General features: G+C 33.7%; 4 protein-coding genes across 8 annotated transcripts in view; 2 read left to right on the forward strand and 2 right to left on the reverse strand.

Annotated features, from left to right (window-relative positions):
- The first annotated feature begins 734 nt into the window (after positions 1-734).
- Positions 735-8360, forward strand: LOC140040931 (protein arginine N-methyltransferase 3-like). The gene is made up of 14 exons (XM_072087212.1): positions 735-766; positions 1125-1316; positions 1600-1649; positions 2430-2538; positions 2957-3146; positions 3726-3912; positions 4415-4536; positions 4863-4935; positions 5430-5535; positions 6060-6247; positions 6641-6727; positions 6976-7026; positions 7497-7584; positions 8044-8360. Exons 2-14 carry the CDS (start codon positions 1130-1132, stop codon positions 8151-8153), a joined length of 1548 nt encoding a protein of 515 aa, XP_071943313.1. The 5' UTR covers positions 735-766; positions 1125-1129; the 3' UTR covers positions 8154-8360.
- Positions 8361-8400: 40 nt separating this feature from the next.
- On the reverse strand, positions 8401-13623 carry LOC140040930 (speckle targeted PIP5K1A-regulated poly(A) polymerase-like). Of its 2 annotated transcripts, none has more exons than XM_072087211.1 (8): positions 13489-13623; positions 12954-13144; positions 12257-12466; positions 11611-11856; positions 11156-11382; positions 10587-10816; positions 10172-10261; positions 8401-9685 (listed from the first exon to the last, which is right to left on the reverse strand). In XM_072087211.1, the coding sequence occupies exons 1-8, from the start codon at positions 13541-13543 to the stop codon at positions 8538-8540; spliced, it is 2397 nt and encodes a 798-aa protein (XP_071943312.1). In that variant the 5' UTR covers positions 13544-13623; the 3' UTR covers positions 8401-8537. The 2 variants fall into 2 exon arrangements, with proteins under 2 accessions (XP_071943312.1, XP_071943311.1); XM_072087210.1 differs by having other exon boundaries at positions 10172-10264.
- Positions 13624-13933: 310 nt separating this feature from the next.
- LOC140039878 (nuclear envelope integral membrane protein 1b-like) lies at positions 13934-21899 on the forward strand. Its single transcript, XM_072085463.1, has 8 exons — positions 13934-14037; positions 14442-14563; positions 16131-16347; positions 16862-16934; positions 17432-17525; positions 18237-18577; positions 19056-19217; positions 20776-21899. The coding sequence occupies exons 1-8, from the start codon at positions 13962-13964 to the stop codon at positions 20939-20941; spliced, it is 1251 nt and encodes a 416-aa protein (XP_071941564.1). The 5' UTR covers positions 13934-13961; the 3' UTR covers positions 20942-21899.
- Positions 21900-21954: 55 nt separating this feature from the next.
- LOC140040934 (condensin-2 complex subunit G2-like) overlaps positions 21955-24791 on the reverse strand; it is a 116277-nt gene continuing 113440 nt past the window's right edge. For all 4 annotated transcript variants that reach the window (XM_072087219.1, XM_072087220.1, XM_072087217.1 and 1 more), the window contains 4 exons: positions 24476-24570; positions 23477-23577; positions 23004-23097; positions 21955-22731 (listed from right to left, as the gene is read on the reverse strand). In XM_072087219.1, coding sequence (XP_071943320.1) covers positions 22665-22731; positions 23004-23097; positions 23477-23577; positions 24476-24570 — 357 coding nt within the window. In that variant the 3' untranslated portion in view covers positions 21955-22664. The remainder of the gene's footprint in view (positions 22732-23003; positions 23098-23476; positions 23578-24475; positions 24571-24791) is intronic.

Here is a 24791-nt window from a genome sequence, read left to right on the forward strand (position 1 = left end):
AAAGTTTTATGAATCTAAGAGATAACGAAATGTTGCATGGAAATTAACATAAATTTACACTGCCCACATACCTACTGATATATTATTTAGTATATATTGACATAGGCCTAATTTATTTTGGGTTATTTATTTAAATATATAAGTCAATCAACATGCACAGGAATGCCTGCCAACAGTTACAGCATCATAGGCCTCCATGATATAGGCATGAAGCACCGGGCAGCTTATACAAAACACATCACAGAAATTCAAATTAGCCAGATATATATATTAATATAACTACTGGTAAAATATTGTATACTACTATGAAAATTCCAAACAATTGGCTTCAAAATTTAATTCTTTTTTTCTCCGGAATCCTTTTAGTGGACCATTTTGACCAAAAAAAATATAATAATATTAAATTATGTTAAAGACAAAAATAAATAAATAAATAAATGAATCAATATATGCAGACATTTGGACGCCGGTAACATATTGTAGAATAAACATGCACTTCATTTTTCAACACTGAAAAGTTTTGAAAGTCACCGTTCAATTAAAGTATTGTACTATGGTATCAAATGATATGTATGAACAAAACTTTTATTATTACAGTATTTTTATTACGGTATAACGGTACATTAATATTAATAAGGTGAATATTAATGGATGTATGTCAAATACCAAATCCAACGAAAATTTATATGTCGCCCTCTGTTGTTTCATTTTTTTTACATGTGTGTACCTGTGTGTGTACAAAATCACGTTGTTTATCTAAATAAAAAAGTTGGTAATTCAATGAGATCTTTACTTATTTTCAATATATAAACATAATATAGTTTATAATCATTTATGTTAGTACATTAGGCCATTTTAAATTTAGATAGGTCTTGTTTTGTGTAGTTCTCAGTTAGACCTCTAAGCCTATGCCAGAGCTTTGCATGTTTCTTGTTTATTGTAGCAGCAGGGTAAACAGACGAACTGAAACAGCCGATCGTCTGTGTGCTGCTGTTAACTGTAACTATGTAGTAGTAGGCCTAAGATGTATGTAGGTCTATGTTTTTTTACAGAATATGAATTTAATAATTATGTAAAAATATGTTATAATATTTTTAAACATTTGTCATGAAATAATATTTTAGACAAAATGGATGACCTTCCTGACTTAGATGATATAGATGAAGATAATACCTGGGATGACTTCGAAGATGAACCGATGAATTTGGAATCTCCGTGTTTGTTTTGTTCACGGATATTTCCATCAGCCGAACAAGTTCTACAGCATTGCAATGTAGTGCATTCATTTGATATCTTAGCAGTACAGAAAAAATATGGTATGTATGTGCATACCGTACTGATTATTTGTGTGGTACTGCTGTAGTGTAGGCCTACAAATAATTCTTATTTTTAACTGAAATTCATAACTATGCTATTTACTACTATTCTATTATAGCTAATGTCAATTTCAAGGTATCATTGTGTTCTTGTTGGTAGTGAAATCCAATAAAATCAATCTAATTATTTTTAATTAACTTAATTAATGACATTTTAAATTTAAATTATGAACATTTTGAATTTGTAAAATTTAATACTGATTATTAATATTGTTATTTTCAGACCTTGATTGCATTTCATACATAAAGATGATAAACTTCATCAGGTTACAGGTATGTATTAAAACTGTCTCTAAAGCCCGGCGCACACTAGAGCTTCCGGCTGAGCCAACTGGCATGAGTAATACTTGCCTCACAGTGTGCGCCGGGGATTTCGTGAGGAATCGGCCACACATGCCGCTGAGGAAAATATCTATCGTGTTTAATATTTTTTGGAACCCGTACCATTTTCCTCAAGTGTGCGCCGAACGTGAGCTTCCTGCTCACTAAAAAATTCCACTGCGCATGACATGTTCTGATTTATTACGATATTTCAGCGCGTGCTGTATAGCGTAGTAAGTAATTATCCAATCAGAAAATCAGTGTGTGTCTGATAGAACGCGATCATAGTTTGCGACAAATTTTTTAGTGAGCCAAGTGTTACTCGTGCCAGTTGGCTCAGCCGAAAGCTCTAGTGGGCGCCGGGCTTAAAGTTGTGTCTACACTATCATCAAACTAGTTTGACAAAGTGTGATGTGCCTAAATATGGTAGTGATATGCCTAAATATGGTAGTGATATGACATCATCATGTCCATCCATCACATTTTTTTGTCACAGTTTGATAGTGTAGACAGAGCTTTACATTAATAAAGTAGAGCCCTACCTATTCAAGGGACACTTTCTAACCTTATTTAAAGAACACTTTCCAATGAAGGACAGTATACGTTTTAACACTACAGCCAACCTCTATTCAGGACCCCCTCCCCCTTTAAGCGGAAACTTTGTTTGGTTTGGAAGGTGTCCCCAATAGGGGTTCATCTACTATATAACTTAGCTCTTATTTTATTTCTTAGAAACCAGAGCCAGTTAAATTTCAAGAAAATTATCCAATCGGTCAGCTTCCTTGGACAGCAGATGAGTTTATGAAGCCTGTTCTCGACAATGACCTCATGCTTGTATATGGTAAACACAAACATTTTTTGGAATTTGAGCGAACTACTTGGCAAAATGCAGAGCTATATCAGGGGCGGATCCAGCATTATAGATTAGGTTGGGGGTGGGGGGGGGGTGCTAAATATTTCATAAATGATAAAAACAATCCTTCGGGTTGCAGAAAAATAAAAATAGTAATTGTTTTATTTTAAAAAGACATGGCTGTTACATTTTAAAGGGGGAAGGGGGAGCTAAAGCATGTTTAACCCCCGCCTAAATCCGTGCCTGTCTTTAATATCTTGGCCCACACTGAAGATACAGATAAATCAAGATTTTAATAAGCTATTGTGATGTTAAAACATTCTCACTCTATAGAACATTTTTTCTTTACAATTATCATCGTAAATTGCTATATTTTGCATTATTTTTTATCAATTGATTCGTTTAGATATTGAGTCTATGACTATAGAATGTATGACTACAGAATCCAACACATATGGTAGTGTAAATGATGACATCAACATAGATAAAATGGATAGCAGCAGTAGCCTATTACAGCGGTTGAAGCATGCAGAACATCGTGCTGCTAGAGCTGAAGAGGCATTGGTTCAAGCACTTCAAGATCTTAACCTTGCAAGGTGAATTGATCAACAATTTCCATAATAAAGAAACAAAATAGAATGGGTTTAGACAAAAGAGATTAGATAATTAACTAGAGTATGAATTCCAATTCAGTGGAGTTGTGGCCTGGTGGTTATGATGCTTGGCTGCCAATCCAAGGGTCCTGGGTTCAAGTCCTGTCATATGTCAGGATTTTTTCTAATGACAATTTACAACTCCACTCCCAAAGACTTGTAATAAAGACTTTGTTTATGTAGAGCATTGTGTGTATATGTTTGTCTCGTGAACGGATTGCCACCTTTAAGAAGGATAGTGATTGAATTTGCTTATGGTTATCCTTGGCAATTTGCCTAAATATATAAAATAAAAAATAAATAAAATAAATAAAGTAATCACAGCTCAGTTTACTGTACAGCTCTGTCTACCAAACTAGTTTGACCAAAAAAATGTGATTTGCCGAAATATGGTAGTGATATGAAAGCATCATGTCCATATATGGGCACATAAACATTTTTTTTATCACATAAAGTTTGATAGTGTGAACAGAGCTTTATACTTTATTAATAACTGTATGTTTTAACTGATTTGTTTTTTAGGTCAACTACAAAAAATTTATTTGAGACCAAAGATGTTCAGTTAAATGTTGAAAATGGCGAAGAAGACCAATCATATTTCGATTCTTACGCACATTTTGGAATTCACCAAGAAATGTTGCAAGATAAAGTTCGCACAGAAAGTTATAGAGATTTTATTTACGACAATCAACACATATTTAAAGGAAAGGTATGAAATATTTGTTGTATGGAAAATATGAAATTATTAAAAATAGCCACAGTGCATTGATGCTTAAAAATGTATTGTTCTCCAAAAACATGAAAAAAAGATTAATACAATGAAACTTTAAATAGGCCATTTTGCAGTTTAAAAAAAGTTATTTATTTACGTTTTGTTTGTTTGTTTGTTTCATTTATTTATTTTCCACGCATTGAACAAAAAAGAACAGATATGCATACTTTAGAGAGAAAAAAAAAACAATGAAAAAAAAAATTATTTCACTTATAAAAAGACAAAAAAAACGTTTAATTTTAACCAAAAACCATTGTCTGAAAGACAATCTAAGTATTTCTTGCTTGGAATTACATTTTTGTTAACTATTATGTGACATTAAAATGGCATATTAAAAAAAAAAATTGTGAACATTTTTTTAGGGTGACAATTGAATAAAAGTTGTTCACAATCTGAAGCATAAAATGTAATCATATGATAATTAAATTGTATTCTGTAGGTAGTGTTAGATGTTGGATGTGGTACCGGCATCCTGTCAATGTTTGCAGCAAAAGCAGGTGCGAAGCAAGTGATTGGAATCGACCAATCAGAAATCATCTACAATGCAATGGATATAGTCAGGTAAGACTAAAGCTCTGTCTACACTAGCAAACTAGTTTGACAAAAAAAGTGTGTGATGTGCCCAAATATGGTAATGATATGACATTATCATCGTGTCCATATATGGGCACATCACATCACATAAAGTTTGATAGTGTAGATAGAGCTTAACACAAGCAATATTGATGAATATATATTAATGAATTACAAAAGTTTGACAAAAAGTACCTATTTATATTTTTGTTATACAATTTACAGTATTTAATGTGCAGTTAAAGCAGTACTGTTAAACTGAGAGTGTTAGCACATAATCACATAATCACAAAATCACTATGTTTCTTTTATAGAGAAAATGGATTGGAAAATGTAGTGATGCTTATAAAAGGCAAGATGGAAGAGGTCAAGCTACCGGTCAAACAGGTCAATTGTGATTTATTATATCACACAAAACAGAAAAATACTGTAATGTCAAGCTTAATATATGTTGGCTATCCCTCGTTTTGAGGTCTATGTTCCTTGTTGGTGTCGATGGACTATTAGGTGACTTATTAGTTCAATTCTGGACTTATTTTTGTAGGATAGGATAGACATAGGCCCTTTTTCCTCAAGCTCCTGTGATCATCAATGAGCTGGAGAATGGAGCGGTGTAAATAGTTCCTCTGCTTTTCTTCTTTTTTTTTATCATTATTATTATTATTATATAGGACACATGGCTCCAGGTGGTAGGTTATAACTTTGAAGCTGTCTTTCTTTACACATTGTTCTCCTATTTCCAATTTCTGTGCAATTTTTTGTTGCAAAGGTTTTTGTACCTTCGTATTATAATTGCTCAACATTTCAACATGCTTGTTCTGTATTTTCCACTGTCCTATACATTGTTAATATGTCATATTGCAATTTGTGTCATTATTTAGGTCGATATAATCATCTCAGAGTGGATGGGTTACTTTCTTCTCTTTGAATCAATGCTGGATTCTGTTCTCTTTGCTCGTGACAAATATCTTCACCCAGATGGTACAGGTAACGTAATCTGAATTAACAACACATCAATAAAAACAATTTGTGTTTATTTAAAGATATAGGACTATTGTCCCCCTAAACAATAGGACTATTGTCCCCCTAAACAATTTATAATTTGTTGCTTAATGTGCCATTTAAATTCGCTTTGACCAGAAACTGGATCGAAAACAAAAAATTATTTAGTTTAAAGGAAAAATTGTCTGTCAGACAATGGTTTTTGCTTACAATTAACTGTTTCTTTTGTCTTTTTATAAGTGAAATATTTATATTTTTTTTGGAGAAGTAAAGAACTTTATTTATTTAACTGCAAAATGGCCTATTTAAAGTCGAATTTTAATAATCTTTATTTTGTATGTTTTTGGGGACAATACATCTTACAATACAGTTTATAAGCATGATAAATTATAAAATAAAATAGTTTATCCATCCTGTAATTGTTGAGTTTGTGCTCGCTGTTGGATGCGTAAAAGCATATCAAAATAAAATATTATAAGTATTTTTTCATTAATTTTTATTAATTTCAGTCTACCCTGACCTATGTACTCTACGTCTTGTTGCTATTGACGATCAAAGAAATCATGATTCAAAAGTAGATTTTTGGAACAATGTTTACGGATTTAAAATGACGTGTATGAAATCATGCGTGCTGGAAGAAAGCAGCGTTGAATATGTGAAAAAGGATACGGTTATATCAACGCCTTGTATGGTTAATGTGGGTGGAGCTTTTTGTTTGTGTTAAAAGTAGTTCTGTCTGCCAGGAATGTCCCCTCTTCGGTTCTATTTTTCAAAACTGTTCTTAGCTAGCCCCAACCATGGTAGAGTCCTGGAGACATATATTTTGTTTCATATTTCGTATAAGTTCGATATCCAGGGACCTAGCAGCTCTATTTTTCAAAATGTGTTTAGCTCCACCCCAACCATGGTGGGCTGGTGCTGTAGACTTATATATTTTGTTTCATATTTCGTATAAGTTCAATATACAGGGACCTATGAGCTCTATTTTTCAAAATTTTCTTAGGTCAGCCCCAGGGGAAGGTGATTACACATGGGTAGTGGAAGAAGCATTACGTATATTTCAAACAATTCATTTTTTTTTTGTCAACAGTGTGTAGATATTTGCAGTATCCATGTTAAAGATTTAGATTTTACTTCAAGTTTTAAACTGGAAATTCAACGAGACTCTAACTGTACAGTAGGTTATTTTATTTTATTTATAAACTCTGTCCACACTATCAAACTAGTTTGACAATAAAAGTGTGATGTGCCTAAATATGGTAGTGATATGCTTGAATATTGTAGTGATATGACATCATCATGTCCATATATGGGCACATTACATTTTTTTTTGTCACATCATTGTAGGACAGAGCTTGAGAAAATAACAAATAATACAGCATCTGTGTACAATAAACTAAACAAATAAAAATTTCTACTTTTCAGGGAATTGTTGGATATTTTGATGTCATTTTTGAAAAACACTGCAAGAAAACTGTAAGTTTATAGGCCTATACTCTGGTACTGTATTACATTTTAAATTTGTAATTATTTTTTCAATTCTTGTTCATTCCTTATCTTCATTTACTGTAGCAAATTCACCTACTTCTGGTGAGCCTGTTTCTATTAGCTTCTGTCTAAACATCGGACTCGATATTACCGTATATCCTCTGATATAATCCCAGCCCCCTAGAACATGAAATTGGCCCGACTTCGGTGGATGGGACTATACCTGTGAAAACCCTGGTTCAGGGAAAAAATTATTGGCAAGCATCTGGACTGGCTAGAGAGAGGCCTACATCAAGACCAAAAGTCAATACTATACCCGGGGATATGCCTTGTAAAAATCAGATATAAACTAGGGGGTGGGATTAGACCTGAAGTGGAATTGTACCTGAAGTGGAATTGTACCTGAAGTGGAATTGTACCCGAGGATATACAGTATTTAATTTTGACATTTTCTATAGGTGATGTTCTCCTGTAGTCCAACTAGTGAGAAAACCCATTGGAAACAAACAGTGTTTATTTTACCTAAGCCAATACCACTTAAAAAAGGCAAGTCATACTACAGTATATCTATTTAAGATTTTCCTACAATATTACTATATTGGCATGGCAACAGATTTCTCCCTGAATTTTAGATGGACATGAAATAGTACAGTCGTTTTTTAATGTTCTATTGCATGTAGTAGAGTATCGTATTATTGAACATGAGAGGGCATGTGGTGCAGTGTGTTTGACGTTGGATTACTGATCGTGGTTCAAATCCAACTCTCGCCACCCAGGTGTATAAAATGGGTACCGGTTAGATCAAGACACAACTTTGCGCCGATTACTAGCTGCAATATTATGGGAGTATGTTTCCATGCGTTTGATCCAAAAAATGACCGGGGTTATAAGTGTGCAGCACATTGAGAGCTTGCTTATATGCACAATCTTTAAATCAAATGATAAGGTTCCGCTTGATTGCATTGTAGAGAATCACAATTTTAACATTTATTTTTCTGTTCTTAGGAGATGTCTTAAACGGAACCATAGAGTGTGCGAAGAATCCAAAAGACAAGAGGGCACTTATAATAAAACTGACAATAGATGAAGAAGCTTTTAATTACATTGTCCAATGAAATTAATTAAACGCGTCAACCAATATATTTGATGTCTCTTGTATACTCTACTTTGGAACTAACTGTCTCTAGCCAATGGTATAAATTATTAAATAAAGTTGTGAATATAACATTTCTTGTTTTACTCTTTATTTCATTTATTGATAAATGATGCTTTAATTTTTTATGAATCAATTTTTAAAACAAACAATTCTTTTTTTTTATGAATAAAAATATTGTAATATCAAGAGTTCAGTACAGTATGCCTTACTTATAAATAATATGTGTACCAATAAAATGGTATACAAACAAAATAGTTTTTACATATAGTACATTTTTGCTTTTTAAAAATCTCAAACATTCTAAAATAAAATACTTTTTTAAGCACTTTTTATTGTTATTTTTTTACTGAAATGTATGTTCAGATAACAGTTTCAAAAAGAAATTGTCAAAAAAATGAAAGAAACTTTTGCATTCAATTTCCTCGGTCACTGGTTCCATTTTGAGAACAAGTTTACAACTACCATCTTCAAACACTTTCCTCAGATGCAACTGTAGGCTCATTGATCCAGATTTGAAATTGACATCACCCATAAGCTCCTGTTCTTTTACCACTTTGGTAGTTACAGCACGTTCTAGTGCAAACACGTTTGACTTGTATTCTGGTGCCTTCATCAACACTCGTTTGTGCTTCCGTCGACCAATCCACATTGGGAACTTTGTCTTGCATATATAGGTGATAAGATGTTCACCAGGGAGCGAGATTACAGATGAGGTAGAAGACTGAACATCCATGTCAATGGCATGAGAATCTGTGGAAGAGATGAAAGAAACATCTGCAGAACATAGACTTGTGTCGGATGTCTGTGGATTTTCATTGTGTACTTCTCCACCATCCATCTTTAATTTCTTGGTTGGCAGAGACGAATCGTCTTCAAGATGTCTTTTTAATGAACCATTTGAACTAGTGACCTCAACTTCCTCAAACGTTGGTTGATTGTTCATGTCAAACATGTCCTCTTTTCCATCCAGAGACTCTACATGGCAATCAAACTTTAAAACATCTTGTAACACTGTTTTATAAAACAGCATGACCTGATGCACCCATTCCGCGATGGCGCCATTTTGATTGCCGTCCCACCTACTTTTAAACGAATCCAAGAATGTGCAATTACCGAAACCCACTTCTAAGCAACCAGTAACCTCGGCTTTCAGTGAGTCACTAGTTCCTTCCTTCACCAGCAGCATCAAACCCCATAACTTCCTTTCACCATCAGATTTTGAGAACCTCTTTGATTGACATCGCACCTGTGCCACTTTGATCTCTCCAGCCAATCTCTTAACTGTCTTTTCATTGACATTGCCTGCCACGTTGTGACTTAGTTCCAGTGGATCTTGTACATTTAAACACCCACATTTGAACTCCTTTTCCTTTTCTCCTGCTTCTGTCTGAAACATTTCAATCGGTATTATCTTGCCCTTTCTTGGGCAAATTACATTCCTTGAAAAATCCACTGTAGCATAGAACTTATAAAATCCAACCAACAGATTATCTAGAAAGCAGTTAAAGTAAAATAAATGTGTTGTAAAATTGCTTTAATTAACAATAATGGAAGATTGATAAAATAATATCAAATGATTAACACTATATTAGCGAGCGAGGGGTTGAGTGGTTAAGACAGTAGAACCATAATTACGTAGCCATAATTTTGGCAAGGGTTTAAGGCTCACTCGCTTCATGGTTCTGGTGGTAGAATCTTCTCGGATAAGGACTATAAACCGTAGGTCAAGTGTACACATCTGGCTCATGCGCACATTAAAGAACCTAGTACATCTTTCGAGACTAGTAGGGGTCTACCCCTGTGTACTAGTCATAGCTACTGATCATATCTGGGCCCTCTGGGAGACCTGTCTTTGTCTCAAGAGGTCGCCCAGTATAAATAAAATATTTAAATTCAATATTATATAAATGCAATACATAATGGAGAATTGTTATTCTCATGATTGTCATTTATAGCTTATATTATATATATACATACCTAAAGAGTTCTCTTTGGCGATGGATGCAACATTGTTGACGTCACAATTAAAGGTACAGTTCCAGCCATCAATAATACATTCATCGCCATCTTCTGGAAATATAATAACAATCATCACAGATCCTATTCTCTCTATGTACCTATCCAATATGATTGTAGTCTTGAGCTGTCTACACTATTAAACTTTATGTGACAAAAAAAGTGTGATGTGCCTAAATATGGTAGTGATATGCCCAAATATGGTAGTGATATGCCCAAATATGGTGGTGATATGACATCTACATTGTGCTGTTCTCATCCAGGTTATACAATTGTTCAAGTAATTTCATCATGACATCTCAGTTTAAGCCTAACCACCCTACCCCACCCCTAAATCTAACCCAGAATCCTACATGGCCTATTTGCCAAACCTTACCATTAGCAGCCTGTAACTCTTTCACAGAAGGTAGCACTTTGACCTCTTCCATCTGAAGGTATGTAATCACCAGTAGAGTGAGTGCGTAGTTCGTAAGCTTTGGTCCAGCTCCAACATTGCCAGCAATCTGTTTTACTTTAGCCCACTGACGTATTGCGAACACTAACGGTCGTACAACTGCATTTAGCTTGCCATAGAAAGCTAGAAGTTCAGTATTACGCAATGCTAGTCTATAAATAAGATAATTTACAAACATATCAATACAAAAACATTAGTTTTAAAAAAAATCTCAAATAGATGTTTGAGGGTACATTGCATATAACACGTGTATACAGATAATGCACTCACATAAAACAACAAGGCCATATACATGACTGCAGTCGTGTGCTCAAGTTAGTGTTTACCAACCGACCAACTGACCAACCGACATAGTGAGCCGTAGAGTCGCGTTGCACGTGCCTAAAAATGCACTGTTGATATAACATGGGCTTTATGGAGTATTTATTGAATATCATGTGACCCACAATCCTCCAATCAAATTTGCTTAAAATAAATATGTGACGCAATACCTGTTGTTGATTGATATATCACACAAGAGACCCGATTGAGAATGACTGAATTTCACAACTGGTTTTCTGGCTAATGGAATCCCTCGAACATGTTTCACTCCTGGTACCAGTTGGCGTATTATCTTGCAAATGATTTCCATGGTAACACTGTCATCATTATCATCAATATCCATCGTTTCACTTTCATCAAAGTCTTTTAGGTTTTTCTTATCTATTTTCTCAACAATCTAGTGGATATAAAAATGTGTTAATAATGTTATTATACATACATGTTTTAAAAACATTAATCATCAAACTAAGATATTTCAAAACATACTATAATATACCAGATAAAAGTTGTATTATTTATAAGTATAAAGCTCTGTCTACACCATCAAACTTTATGTGAAAAAAACATATTTGGGCATATCACTACCATATTTAGGCACATCACACTTTTTTGTCAAACGACAAACCTCATCTTCTGCATCTGGTGTTGAGAACTCGTACATGAGATTTCTGCTATCTATCGTTAAATTTAGGTCCAGGTCACAACCTTTGACCCCATAACTATTGACTGATGATCCATATGGAGCAACAGCAGCATATGGCATGAATTCTTGGAAAACACTCTGGAGTAATCGACAGACTAGATAACGAAGATTGACATCATCTGGTGACAGCTGTAACTGTGCCATAAGACCATGCATTTGCTCTGTTACCTACACAAGATTAAGAATGGGATTAACATTGATTCAACAAGATGAAGAATGAGATTAACATTGATTCAACAAGATTAAGAATGGGATTAACATTGATTCAACAAGATGAAGAATGGGATTAACATTTAAATATAAAAAATGCTGTAGTAGTTTGCTATTGGAGAGCATCTCCATTGTTCTTGTCCTGTTAGATGATGTGCAAGAAAAAACACTAAAAAAGCCACAGTAGGAAAGAAAAATGTAAAGAAAACCTTAAAGCTCTGTCTACACTATCAAACTTTATGTGACAAAAAAAATGTGATGTGCCCATATATGGACATGATGATTATTACCATATTTGGGTACATCACATTTTGTGAAACTAGTTTGATAGTGTAGACAGATCTAGGTAGACACTTACATTGTCCAAAGCTACAAGCGATTCAACGACTCCTTCATCAACCTGACCTCTTGTGTTTTTCTTCTTACTTGGTTGCTTTTGTTTCCCCATTACTGGTTTCCATTCTCGTTGTTTTACATTTACCTTTCTACCGCCTATGATATGTTTCTTGGTTGCTAGAGCTTGTTCTACAACTTCTTCAGATTGAAATTCAACAATTGCATACCGGTGCTGAAATGAAGTATTTTCTGTGTAAATGATTTCGAATAAAAAAAAAAATTGTCCCCCTAAAAAATTATTTTTTAAAATTTGCTTGTTGCTATGCCATTTTAATGTTACATAATAGTTATTCACTTTGACCAAAAACTAGATCGAAAAAATGTAATTTCACATTAATTTTTAAGCAATAAATACCTAAATTGTCTGTAAGACAATGGTTTGTGGCTAAAATTAACCATTTCTTTTTATAACTAAAATAATTATTTTTGTTGATTTATTTTTTTTACAAAAGTGAATAACTTGATTAAAACTGCAGAATGGCCTATTCAAAATCTGATTTTATTAATCTTTATTTTTCATGTTTTGGGGATAATACATCTTTAAATTAATATTATTATTAAATGATTTTAAACAATAAAGTAATAATAATTACAATCTATAAAGCACTCAAGGAGCTAAACATAGAGGGTGGACATACATTTATGATTCATTGATTTACCTTTTCTTTATCCAAAATAACTCTTTCAACTGACCCAACCTTCATAAAATAATCTGTAATTTCAATTTCTGACATACTCTTCACAAGATTACCAACAAATATACTCTTCTTTGCTTGGATCTGCCTCATTTTAGTTACTTCTTCAACTTTCTGGTGTTTTTTACCCTTCAGATGTTCTTCCATTGCTTTCTCTGTGGAAACAAGTTTACCATGTTATCTCATCCTAGTCCTTAGGCCCTCTAGGCCTGGCCCTATACAACTAGCTAGAGACCTGTATGTAGGCTGGTGGGCCTACCAAGCTAGCCTAGACTCGGCCCCTACTACTAGCTAGGCGAGGCCTAGCTAGTACTGTAGTTAGACAGGCTTTTTTTAGTTAGCCTACTACTAGCCTACTACTACTACTAGCCTAGGCCTAGGCCTAGTACTATCTACCTAGGCCTAGCTAGGCCCTACTAGGCCTGGCCCTAGCTAGCTAGCTAGGGTCTAGGCCTAGCCTAGAGACCTAGCATTATAAATAACCCTTAAATTACCTTACCTGAAATTAAAGATAAATTACAGACATCGCAAAGAAATTTGTTGCTTGATGCCATCTTCGTTTATGGAACCTTAACTACTAAAAATAAAGTAATTGTACGTCCTACGACGTACGACGGACGTATTACTATTATATTTTGTCAGCATGCATGACTGAGTTTAATGAAGGCTATTTACACTCATCAACACATCTACTGTTAACTTTAATTTATTTGAAAAAGAATAGATTTCTTCTTTTTACAGTTATAAATTATAAGAAAATACCAGGCTATCATTTTTAAATAAACAATTAGGCGTATTTCTTTTATTTATGCTCATTAAGAAAAATGCTAGGCCTATATCTAATGATCGGGTAAATAGACAATTTGTAAAAACGTAGGTAGGGATTTCCCCTTTTCGAATTTGAAACGCGCCATCGCCTTTTCATTGATCGGCCTTGTTTAAAAAAAGAATACAAAAAAACCCACATTTAAAATGGATATCACCATTTTCTATATAGCTGTACTTTTGTGCCTATTTACATGTTTTCAAATTGGTAGTTCTAGTAGTAGTAAGTTGATTGGTTATAAAATATTTAGTTTTAAAAACATTTAGGCTAGCTAGATTAGGCCTACTACTAGTACTAGAACTACTAGCCTAGGCCTAGTAGGCCTAGGCCTGCCTCTCTCTAGGCTAGCCTAGCTAGGGCTAGGCTAGGCCCTACTAATGTTTTAAGCCAAGCAAGAAGGGCTTGTCTTCTCTCTCAGTACAGAGGCCATCAAATGAAAGTACTGACTGGTGGCCTCGGTCGGCTTTCTTGGACCTATACTGTATACCTACTGTAGTATATCATGGAAAATGTTTTTTTTAAGAAAGTTTTTTTACATCCAAATTTAAAAACTTTAATTATAAATAATGTTAATTTGTATTTCTTTTTCTAATTTAATAATAATAGTTATTGCATTTATTTTACAGATAATTCCTTTGTGATACCCGTACCCTATAAAGTTGATGTTCAAAATGACAGTGGTTGCGAAATATATTGTATTTCTTCTGCAGAATCAATTGGTCTGACTAATCTATGGAAAACAATTAAGGTGATTCTAATTAAATTGTATTTATCATTTACAAACATTATTTTAAGTTTCAGGATATACGAATATATGATGAGTATAGTCCCATGTCCAAGTATAATCCCACCCCTTAATTCTGGCTGAATTTGGACACAAGACTTTTTATTAGCAATCCAAGTATAATCCCACCCCCTAATTCTGGCTGAATTTGGACACAAGACTTTTTATTAGCAATCCAAGTATAATCCCACCCCCTAATTCTGGCTGAATTTGGACACAAGACATTTTATTAGCAATCCAAGTATAATCCCACCCCTCTCTGGCTGAATTTGGACACAAGACTTTTTATTAGCAATCCAAGTATAATCCCACCCCTTAATTCTGGCTGGATTTGGACACAAGACATTTTATTAGCAATCCAAGTATAATCCCACCCCTCTCTGGCTGAATTTGGACACAAGACTTTTTATTAGCAATCCAAGTATAATCCCACCCCTTAATTCGGGCTGAATTTGGACACAAGACATTTTATTAGCAATCCAAGTATAATCCCACCCCTTAATTCTGGCTGGATTTGGACACAAGACTTTTTATTAGCAATCCAAGTATAATCCCACCCCCTAATTCTGGCTGAATTTGGACACAAGACTTTTTATTAGCAATCCAAGTATAATCCCACACCCCCTAATTCTGGCTGAATTTGGACACAAGACACTTTATTAGCAATCCAAGTATAATCCCACCCCTTAATTCTGACTGAATTTGGACACAAGACTTTTTATTAGCAATCCAAGTATAATCCCACCCCCTAATTCTGGCTGAATTTGGACACAAGACTTTTTATTAGCAATCCAAGTATAATCCCACCCCCTAATTCTGGCTGAATTTGGACACAAGACTTTTTATTAGCAATCCAAGTATGATCCCACCCCCTAATTCTGGCTGAATTTGGACACAAGACTTTTTATTAGCAATCTAAGTATAATCCCACCCCATAATTCTGGCTGAATTTGGACACAAGACTTTTTATTAGCAATCCAAGTATAATCCCACCCCCTAATTCTGGCTGAATTTGGACACAAGACTTTTTATTAGCAATCCAAGTATGATCCCACCCCCTAATTCTGGCTGAATTTGGACACAAGACTTTTTATTAGCAATCCAAGTATATATAATCCCACCCTCTAATTCTGGCTGAATTTGGACACAAGACTTTTTATTAGCAATCCAAGTATAATCCCACCCCCTAATTCTGGCTGAATTTGGACACAAGACTTTTTATTAGCAATCCAAGTAATAATCCCACCCCCTAATTCTGGCTGAATTTGGACACAAGACTTTTTATTAGCAATCCAAGTATATATAATTTTTGTCAAATTCATATATGACTGACTTTAAATATAGAAAATTAGATATTTTACCTACATTAATTTTCAATAGCCAAAACTTCACAATCACCTAATTTGCTATCCTTATCCATCTGCCCATCTGTAGCTAGTCTAGCCTGTAATGCCAGTACTGTTATTTATTCATTTATAATATCATATTAAACAAACAAATTACAAACATGATTTATTTCATATTTTTAAAGGTGCAAGCTGTTTGTAATCGCACAAAATATGCAAAATGTGACAGTCCTAGTGTCACTGTTGGTGAAAATGAAGAAAAGTTGAAGGGAAGCTGTATTAGAGGATGGTTACCAAAATATTCCCCTTGGGAGAAAAATGTTGCAAGTGTGTCCCCATTCAAGAATATCTGCTTTTCTGTGATGCATGACAATACTTACAAACTTACTGTTACACCTTATAGTAAGTTCATATAGACCTAGTTTACGGTTTTATTTACAACTCTCAGTTTTATTTTGTATTTATCTTGACTGTATTGAAATAAATTGTGCTATCGCAGCACAAAATCGAGGGATTACCCTAAAAAGTATTTTTAACTGATCCACCCACCAGTTAACCAATGTTATTTCTAGCCTAAATTCAAATTTGCTGGCCATCAAGTATTTTAAAGAATTATTCAATATATTCTTTGACCGAAACAGGCCAGTTACTGGAAAGAGCTAAATCTAATGGTTTCAGAAACTTAAATTCACTTAAATGCAATATCCTATTTCCAACTTTTTACAATAAAAAGGATAATATTGGATAATTATGATACAGTATACATATATTTACTGTATTACCAATAGTGCTAAACCCTGATTTTTTATTTAGAAATGACCAATTAATTATTGTATAATCAGGCCAAAGTAACTAATTTGCTTTTTTTATATGAATATTTTTAATTTATTTATTTTAGCTTTTTTTTTTTAATTAGCTGCATACCTGTATTACATCGCTCTCTGTATATTTGGCTTGGTTATTTTTATTTATGCTCCAGCATTAAGTCAGTAAGTCTATGAATGTACCGGTAGTAGCCACCTTTTGATTTTTAATGACACGACATGTGAACACACAGCTATTGAGTCTAACAGTCATTCCACACATTCTCTTTAGAGAGTGTGCCTTTTCGACTCAACAGCTGCATTGTGGCGAGTCATTAAAACAAAAAGTTGCTATTATTGCAGAAAGAAAACAAAAATGATTAATTTTTTTTAAATTTAAATAATTTTGTTTTAAATTAATCTAGGGTCCTTATCATACAAACCTCCTGGTTTCTTGAGACCCCATTTCATCATTTTCTTAAATCATTGTACATACTATTATTTTATTGTGATTTGTTGAATATGTAATGTATTGTATACAATGACAATGTCTATGTTCATAATAATTCGATAAATTTGCTGATTTCAGCATTAAATACTATTTTATAAACACGCATACACTCTCTATATATTTGCAACATGTATGGTATTGATTTCATTTAACCTTTAACCTTCGTTTCTAGGAACCTTCTTTTCTATTACTCCTCTGGAATCACGATTGGCGTATTTGCATCACTCATCATACTCGTGTACATTTTAAGTAGAATGATACCAAGGGTAAACTTTTTTTCATTTTTGTTCTTAAATTATTATCATGTTGCCAACTTTATGTTGTCAGGCTGACAGAAAGTGGTCGAAATGTTATCGTATATACCACTGAATTAGTTACCTTACACTAGTTAATATAAATAATAACAGAGGTATATTAAAGAATTATCATTTGCCTGTCTGTTGTAATTCTTATATGATTCTCATTATCGAGTTGAGTGGCCGATTGGTTAAGGCAGGGGTGCCGCTGCAAACCATAGCTATACAATCGGCACAGGTTCAAGTCACTCCTCGACCATTATTCTGGTGATAGAACAAGTCCTAGGATAAGGAGGTCTAGTGTGCACATCTAGCTCGTGTGCACTTAAAGAACCTTGTACACCTTATGGAAGAGTAGAGGGTTACCCCGGTGTACTGGTCCATTCAGCCCCTGTCGTTGCAGACAGACGAACGGGTGTCTATAGGGGAGTAGAAAGTTTTTGTATGTGTCATCCACACCTGTGCGCAATTAAGCCCAGTAGGCTGCAAGTCGCAGGTTATTCCCCCATTTACTTTATCTTATCTATATTACTCTGCAGACTTAACTCTAGTGTATGTAGTTTTTAATTTATTACGCGGTTGAATGATTAACCCAGTAAGGTCTAATTAAACGTCGCATTTAATATCTTAAGAACTGGTTCATCAGTTGTTCATATCTAAAGTTTGTTTTTCTATTCACAGAAAACTGGTGCGTTTGCCGTCATTGCCCTGGGCTGGTCCGGAGCACTTGTTATTCTTAACTGGGTGTTTGAAAACATAGCAGATAAAGATTATCAATATCTTGTAATTTGCTACACAGGGATCTCTTCCCTGATAAGCTTTGCTGTATGTTACTACTATGGGCCTAGCTACCATGAACGCGCTCAGAAGCTTGTTCAGTGGGCGATACAGTTGTGTGCGTTGTTTTGTATATATCAAAGTACTCACGACCAAATTGCTGCAGTCTCCCTCATTGTCGGTCTGTTAACTGTTATTAACTTACCGTATGGATTCTTTAAAAGGATTTTACCAAATTTACGATGGTAAGTAAGGTTATTTTTTGGTCATATTTTAGTACGACAGGATTCATATAATTTGTCAAGAGTTAATTTCCATCACAGTTTAAATTTTTTTTTATTAAAGGAAAATAATGTTTATAAATTGTGTTTTATTATGTTTATTTTATGAAAAGTCAATTTGTCATTACTTAAAGCTCTGTCCACACTATCAAACTTTATGTGACAAAAAAATGTGATGTACCCATATTATTTGGACATGATTATGTCATATCACTACCATATTTGGGCATATCACTACCATATTTGGGCACATCACACTTTTTTATTCAAACTAGTTTGATAGTGTAGACAGAGCTCTACAGTAAAATTCCAGGTTTTCAATTACCCCTGTAGGACGCTATAGTGGATAGTTTAGTCTGGGGAGTATATTTTCATTTTCTGCGTTTGTACACTATTAAACTTTTTCAAAAACCTCTTTTGACGTCTTTTATACAAATATAAGGAAATTCAAGAAAATAAAGAAGCCTAGATTCCTTACGGAGGAAGAGTATGAGGAGCAAGCGCGTGAAGAAACTAAATCTGCTCTGGACGATTTGAGAAAACAGTGTTTAAGTCCGCAAGTAAAGACCTGGAAGATGGTATCACGGTTAGAATCACCTAAAAGGTATGTAACAAATTTTATATAAATTCCTGTCATTTGATTGGACGAATTAAAAATAGAATATATATTTCCAAAAAAAATATATTTGTTTTCGTGTAATGGTACAAATAATGGAATTTGGTGAATGATGAAAGGTTAAATATCAACTTGGCTTTGCCTCGTTGATATTTAACCTGTTATCATTCACCTCATGCCATTACACTCATAAACATTCATTATTTTTATAATATTGATTTGAAAAACATGAGTAGTTGCTGCTTCTATCTTAATTAATTCATTTATTTCGAATAGTACATCTATATACAAACATACAAAACAAAAAGAGAACAATTCACCAAGAAATTAACAAAAGCATCTTCCACAAAAAAACAACCTAAAATATCCTAATGTTTAAGGCTAGACAGAACCATTAGATTAAACCATTTAAAGGTTGGTCTGATTTTGGTACAACATTTATAGTTTGTTTGTTTACATTTTGTTATATATTATACATTTTATATAATTTTTTGTGCAATTATTATAAGGCGACAGTATTTTCTAGTCACGATTTTATAACTTTTTTTTATATCTATTTTTTTTTTTTTTTTTTGTGTATAAATATATCTCTGATGTTCTTGTTTCTTTGTTATATCGTTTTTAAATATTTCTTGAAACGTTTTCCGTCATTCCAACTTTACGCTTTCCATGATTTGTTTCCATATTTTTCTGTTTTGGGTAGGATGGTTTGTTATTGTGCTAAAGTCTACATTTTTTCCTTTTAAATCGTTTTATATTTAGTTTATCAAGTTTTCTTTTGGTCTTCCTGGTGTCTTTTTACTTTCTTTTCAGTTTCCTTTATTGTTTTGTATTGTATTTTTGTCTCATCCGATAGTCTAATTATCTGTTCATACCATTTACATTACCTCACTGAAAGAGATGCTGTTTCCGATTTTTAATCTTTTAATTTTGTATATTTATGTACCGATCGATCCCTTATACTAATTTTGAGTATTCAGAGACTTTTTTATAAGCTTGTACAAATGTTTTACTTTGTGCAATATTTGTTGTATTTCGATGTGTTTTAAGGGGCAACTGACTCTTTGAGTTATAGTAATTGTTTTGCTTTAGTTGCCTCTGACCATTGTGCTTTGTTTCTGTTCTGTATCTGTTTATTGGTCAAATAAATAAATGGAATGAAATAATAGTGTTTCATTTAATTCTTTTACTACATTCCTTTTGTTTTGTTATTTTGTATTTGTGTTACTCACTCTATCTGTTAGTTATGTGTTGCAATATAACTATAGTAAAAGGCATATGATGGCAAATTAGCCAATTTCCATGATACACTAAAGCCTGTTTTCCTGTCGATGTTATTCGACGCTATCGTCGTTGATCGTTAACAGTTCAACGACGATCGTTTGAAAACGATCAAGTTGAATTTATAACGATAGCGAGTACCTTTTTCTGTAAATCGTTAACATTTCAATGTTTACGTAGAAGATCGCCAATTATTGTTAACGATAGCGTTGAATAACGTCGACAGGAAAACAGGCTTTAGAGACCGTTTTTTTCTAATCTAAAGATTTGCACACTTTGTGTTGGGTGAAAGTCACTTGTCTGGTGACGAGATCACCGCGTATGATTCGGATGTGTCGTTGATAGAAGATGATGACGACACGGCAGAAGATAACACCTCTGATATCATGACTGACGACATTAGCTATCAAGAAGAGGGCGTAATAATATGAGGAAGCCAACCAACCAGTTGATGGTACGGAGACAGAAGCCATATTGCTAGAAACAGTCATGGTAGTGGTGGTTTCTTCTATCAAAACCATGCAGTTAAAATGTTTCTACAAAGTTGTTTTAAACTTTTATGATGGCAGTTTACAGGTTTTAAGCCCTTTTTTAAAGTGGTGTTGATACACTATGCGAAAAGAAGTAAGGGGGAATATAAAATGTTTTAAACATGAGTGCCATCATTCGATACCTAATTGTTGATCATGGTGTTTTATTTACAGTGATAATATTTAGAAGAATAACTAAAGCTCTATAAATTCATGTTAAGAATTGTCTGAACTTGGAAAAGGGTAACAAAATAGGGTAAATAATTATTAAAGCTCTGTCTACACTATCAAACTAGTTTGACAAAAGAAAGTGTGGTGTGCCCAAATATGGTGGTGATATGCCCAGATATGGTAGTGAAAGGACATCATCATGTCCATATATGGGCACATCACATTATTTTGTCACATAAAGTTTGATAGTGTTGAAAGAGCTTTAGTCTATGTTCACACGGAATCTGGATGCAGACCCGATGGCCAGATAAAAAAACGTGTGATGTTTAGAAATACAATCATTCATACACTAACTAATTTCAGATTCTATAGTGAATGCACCACATGAAAAACATAACATAGATAGATTTCTATCCAGTCATTAGACCGAATTCGGTGTAAAAATAGATTTATCGGATGGGCATTCTATAGAAGCTTTAATTTAATATATATAATTAACATTTATGTTACATTAATACATTTCTGTTGACTAAATGCCACAATCTCAATTTTTTTTTTTTCGTTTTAATGTTGTAGCAGTTAGACATCATTTTACTGTTTTAAAGTTTGTTTTCTGTGAAGATGTTTTAAATATTACAAATAAAGTTAGTTTTTTGGTTTTATTGTTGTAGCTGTTAGTACTGTTTTATTGTTGATATTTTGAATAAATTATATACAAATAAAAAAGGCTACTTTTTTGCCGAGTTATAATTTAATATCTCTTGAAATATAACAAATTACAATATTAATCAAAGCCAAAGCTTGTAATAGCCACAAAGATCACTACAGTAGATGTGACACTCCTACAATAGGGACTTTTAGATTTACGTGAACGAAGACCATGTCCACATGGCTCGTAGTCGACTGTTGCTCGTAGACAGATATACGAACGTTTAGATTAAGTGGACGTTTATGTGCTAGTGAACGTATGACGTAAAGATCTCTGGGCCAGTGGAAGTACACAAGCTTAGGTCAAGTTAAGTGTGTTGCTTAGGCCTAAATTCTTAATTTTCTGAACAAAGGCTGGCGTCCTAATGATAAGACCCAAGCAATAACCTGTATTATTAAAAGCTTTATTTAAATTAACCAATTTAAATCAACAATTCAGTTTGCAAATATAATTTCACTGAAAATCACTTTGCAGTGTTTTGACGTCATATGTCCACCCGTACTCATGTACAACAAAATGCCATTGAACAAGTGCTCAAATTTCTCAGTCGAAGCTCCAGTCACCTAGCGCATGTGCATATTATAATTATGATGTAATATGGTAGTAATCGAAAATCTAAAGTGTTGTTGACAACAGAGAAACTCTTTACAGCACTACACAATAATTATACAGTATATAAATAAGTAATAAATCTATAGTGTAAATCCCTGGTTATATACAGCATACAAATTACATGTTTATTTTTCATTCAATCCATCCCATATGTTGATTTAATTCAGAAATTATTCCATTCGCCTGTTCAATCAAATTCCTAAAAAAAGAAGAAAAAATAATTACTTATAAATCAAAGACGTATTTAGGGCTCGATATTTTACTAGCCCGGCATACAAAGGCCAGTACTATTGGCCGTGGGCTAGTCACAGTAACTTCCTATAAGCCTGGTTGTCTAGAGTAAAATTGGGACGAAATGCAGTAATATACAGTATAATTTGTGAATGAGTTGGTTTGTTAAACAGCCAGTTGGCTTGTGAACCTCGCAATGAACTAGTCGAAAATGTTCGCATTTGATTTACCACCACCTACCTTTCACTTTCCTCATTATCTGTCCGATTAAGTTTCGCAATCTCTTGCTGAACCAACAGCACGCACTCATTTAAGCCGTTGGTTTTCTTACCAGCTAAAATTAAACAAATTACACTTTATATGTAGTTTTATATAGATTAACATGCACATAAATTCTAAACTGCCAGTGATATACTGAAAATGAATTATATATACATACTTTTAAAAGGTAATGTTACCAAAAGCTGTGTACTACTATTAAATTAGTATTACAGAATACAGAAATTTATTTGTCCAAAAGGAAATTCGTTTCGTTAACAAGCTCTCAAACAATTAATTAAAAATATATAAAAAGTCATGAATACAAAAATACAAGATCTTATAAAAATAAGAATAAACATCAAAAAGACAAGAATATAAAAAATATATATCGTAACATATAAGATATATAAAAATATAAAAATATATATTAGAGTATGACAACCAAAATATACCTTTTGCAATTGTGTAGACAATGTAAACAGCTGCTAGCAATCCATCAATCCCTCGTAGGCCTCCAACACTGACACACTGGTGCAGTTCACCCACAAAGCTCCTAAAAAGGTAAAATTTAATTGATTGTACTTAAAACCTGGTTCCACATGCCCGGGTCAGGCGCGTTTTTATAATTTGGATGAACAATTTTTTTTACAGAAAACTCCTACAGCGGGAAAAAAAAACTATCACTGACACAATCCACATAGTTTTATCGATTGACATACTGCAGCACACGTTGTCAAATCATAGTAAACTAGCCCCTGGACACCTTTCCCACCACCGCCATGTCAGATCATGTCTAAGGCCCTGTTCCCACTAGATATTTGACCATATATAAGCAATTGTTATTGATTACTTAATTGAAGTTGAGTTATCTTTTGTGGTTGATAGGATGCTACTGGGAAACGGACAGATTTTAATGACTGAAAACAAATTTTTTTAAAAAAAACGAGATAATCCAGTGTCAAAAGTGCCTTTCTTTTAGCAATATGAAGCTTACAGCAAAAACGAAATGTCAAAATGATGAATGCTGTTTGATGTTACTGTACATGGTTATGAGTTAAGCTTGGTTCCCACTAGAACGTAACGCAAGGACGTAAACGCAACGCAAGCGTTTTAACCAATGACAAGCAAAGTTATAGACAGTTAGCAATCACAAGCGAATAAGCCATCGCTTGTGATTGGTCAATTCACTTGCGTTGCGTCCTTGCGTTGCGTCGCTAGTGGGAACCACGCTTAAGACCTATGTGGTGTGATCTTGCCAAAAATGATCGTAAATTTATGATGCAGGGCTAAAGTTTGGATCGCGATGTAATGTAGAATCTTGTGTGACACATGCGTTGTGTTCATTACAAAGAGGAAACCCTGGACTGAGCTGCATTTCTAAAACTGAATTTTAGGACGCAAATTTGCGGAAAGCTTTTCTAATACATCTCATATACTTTGAAGCTTCTTACCCTAGTATCGAGACCTTGCTGTTTACCAGCGTCATAAGAAATGATGACAGAATCGGTAAATCACTAAAACTTTCACTCAGCTGGAGTTTTCCTTCCTAAAATAACAGTTTTTATATCATTTGATTTACAAAATTATAAGTAAAGAATTTCTTTATGTTGATAAAATAGTTAAATTAAGAGTATTAGTTTACATTCACAAAGATTATAACCTGAAATGTGACTTTTTTCAGATAACAAATCTAAAGCTCTGTCTACTAGTTTGAAAAAAAGTGTGATATGCTCAAATATGGTAGTGATATGATCAAATATAGTAGTG

Source organism: Antedon mediterranea, chromosome 2 (genome assembly GCF_964355755.1).
Source record: "Antedon mediterranea chromosome 2, ecAntMedi1.1, whole genome shotgun sequence".
NCBI classification, from domain to species: domain Eukaryota; kingdom Metazoa; phylum Echinodermata; class Crinoidea; order Comatulida; family Antedonidae; genus Antedon; species Antedon mediterranea.

Bases quoted from the DNA above. Each gene is read 5' to 3' on its own strand.
- LOC140040931 (XM_072087212.1), top strand. From the start codon at position 1,130: ATGGATGACCTTCCTGACTTAGATGATATAGATGAAGATAATACCTGG. The intron at 1,650-2,429 runs GTATGTATTAAA...TTTATTTCTTAG, and splicing joins TAAACTTCATCAGGTTACAG to AAACCAGAGCCAGTTAAATT. The intron at 6,248-6,640 runs GTGGGTGGAGCT...TTTTGTCAACAG, and splicing joins CAACGCCTTGTATGGTTAAT to TGTGTAGATATTTGCAGTAT.
- LOC140040930 (XM_072087210.1), bottom strand. From the start codon at position 13,543: ATGGCATCAAGCAACAAATTTCTTTGCGATGTCTGTAATTTATCTTTA. The intron at 10,817-11,155 runs GTATTGCGTCAC...TCTTATTTATAG, and splicing joins GATATATCAATCAACAACAG to ACTAGCATTGCGTAATACTG. The intron at 9,686-10,171 runs GTATGTATATAT...ACTGCTTTCTAG, and splicing joins CGCCAAAGAGAACTCTTTAG to ATAATCTGTTGGTTGGATTT.
- LOC140039878 (XM_072085463.1), top strand. From the start codon at position 13,962: ATGGATATCACCATTTTCTATATAGCTGTACTTTTGTGCCTATTTACA. The intron at 17,526-18,236 runs GTAAACTTTTTT...TTCTATTCACAG, and splicing joins TAAGTAGAATGATACCAAGG to AAAACTGGTGCGTTTGCCGT. The intron at 18,578-19,055 runs GTAAGTAAGGTT...TACAAATATAAG, and splicing joins ATTTTACCAAATTTACGATG to GAAATTCAAGAAAATAAAGA.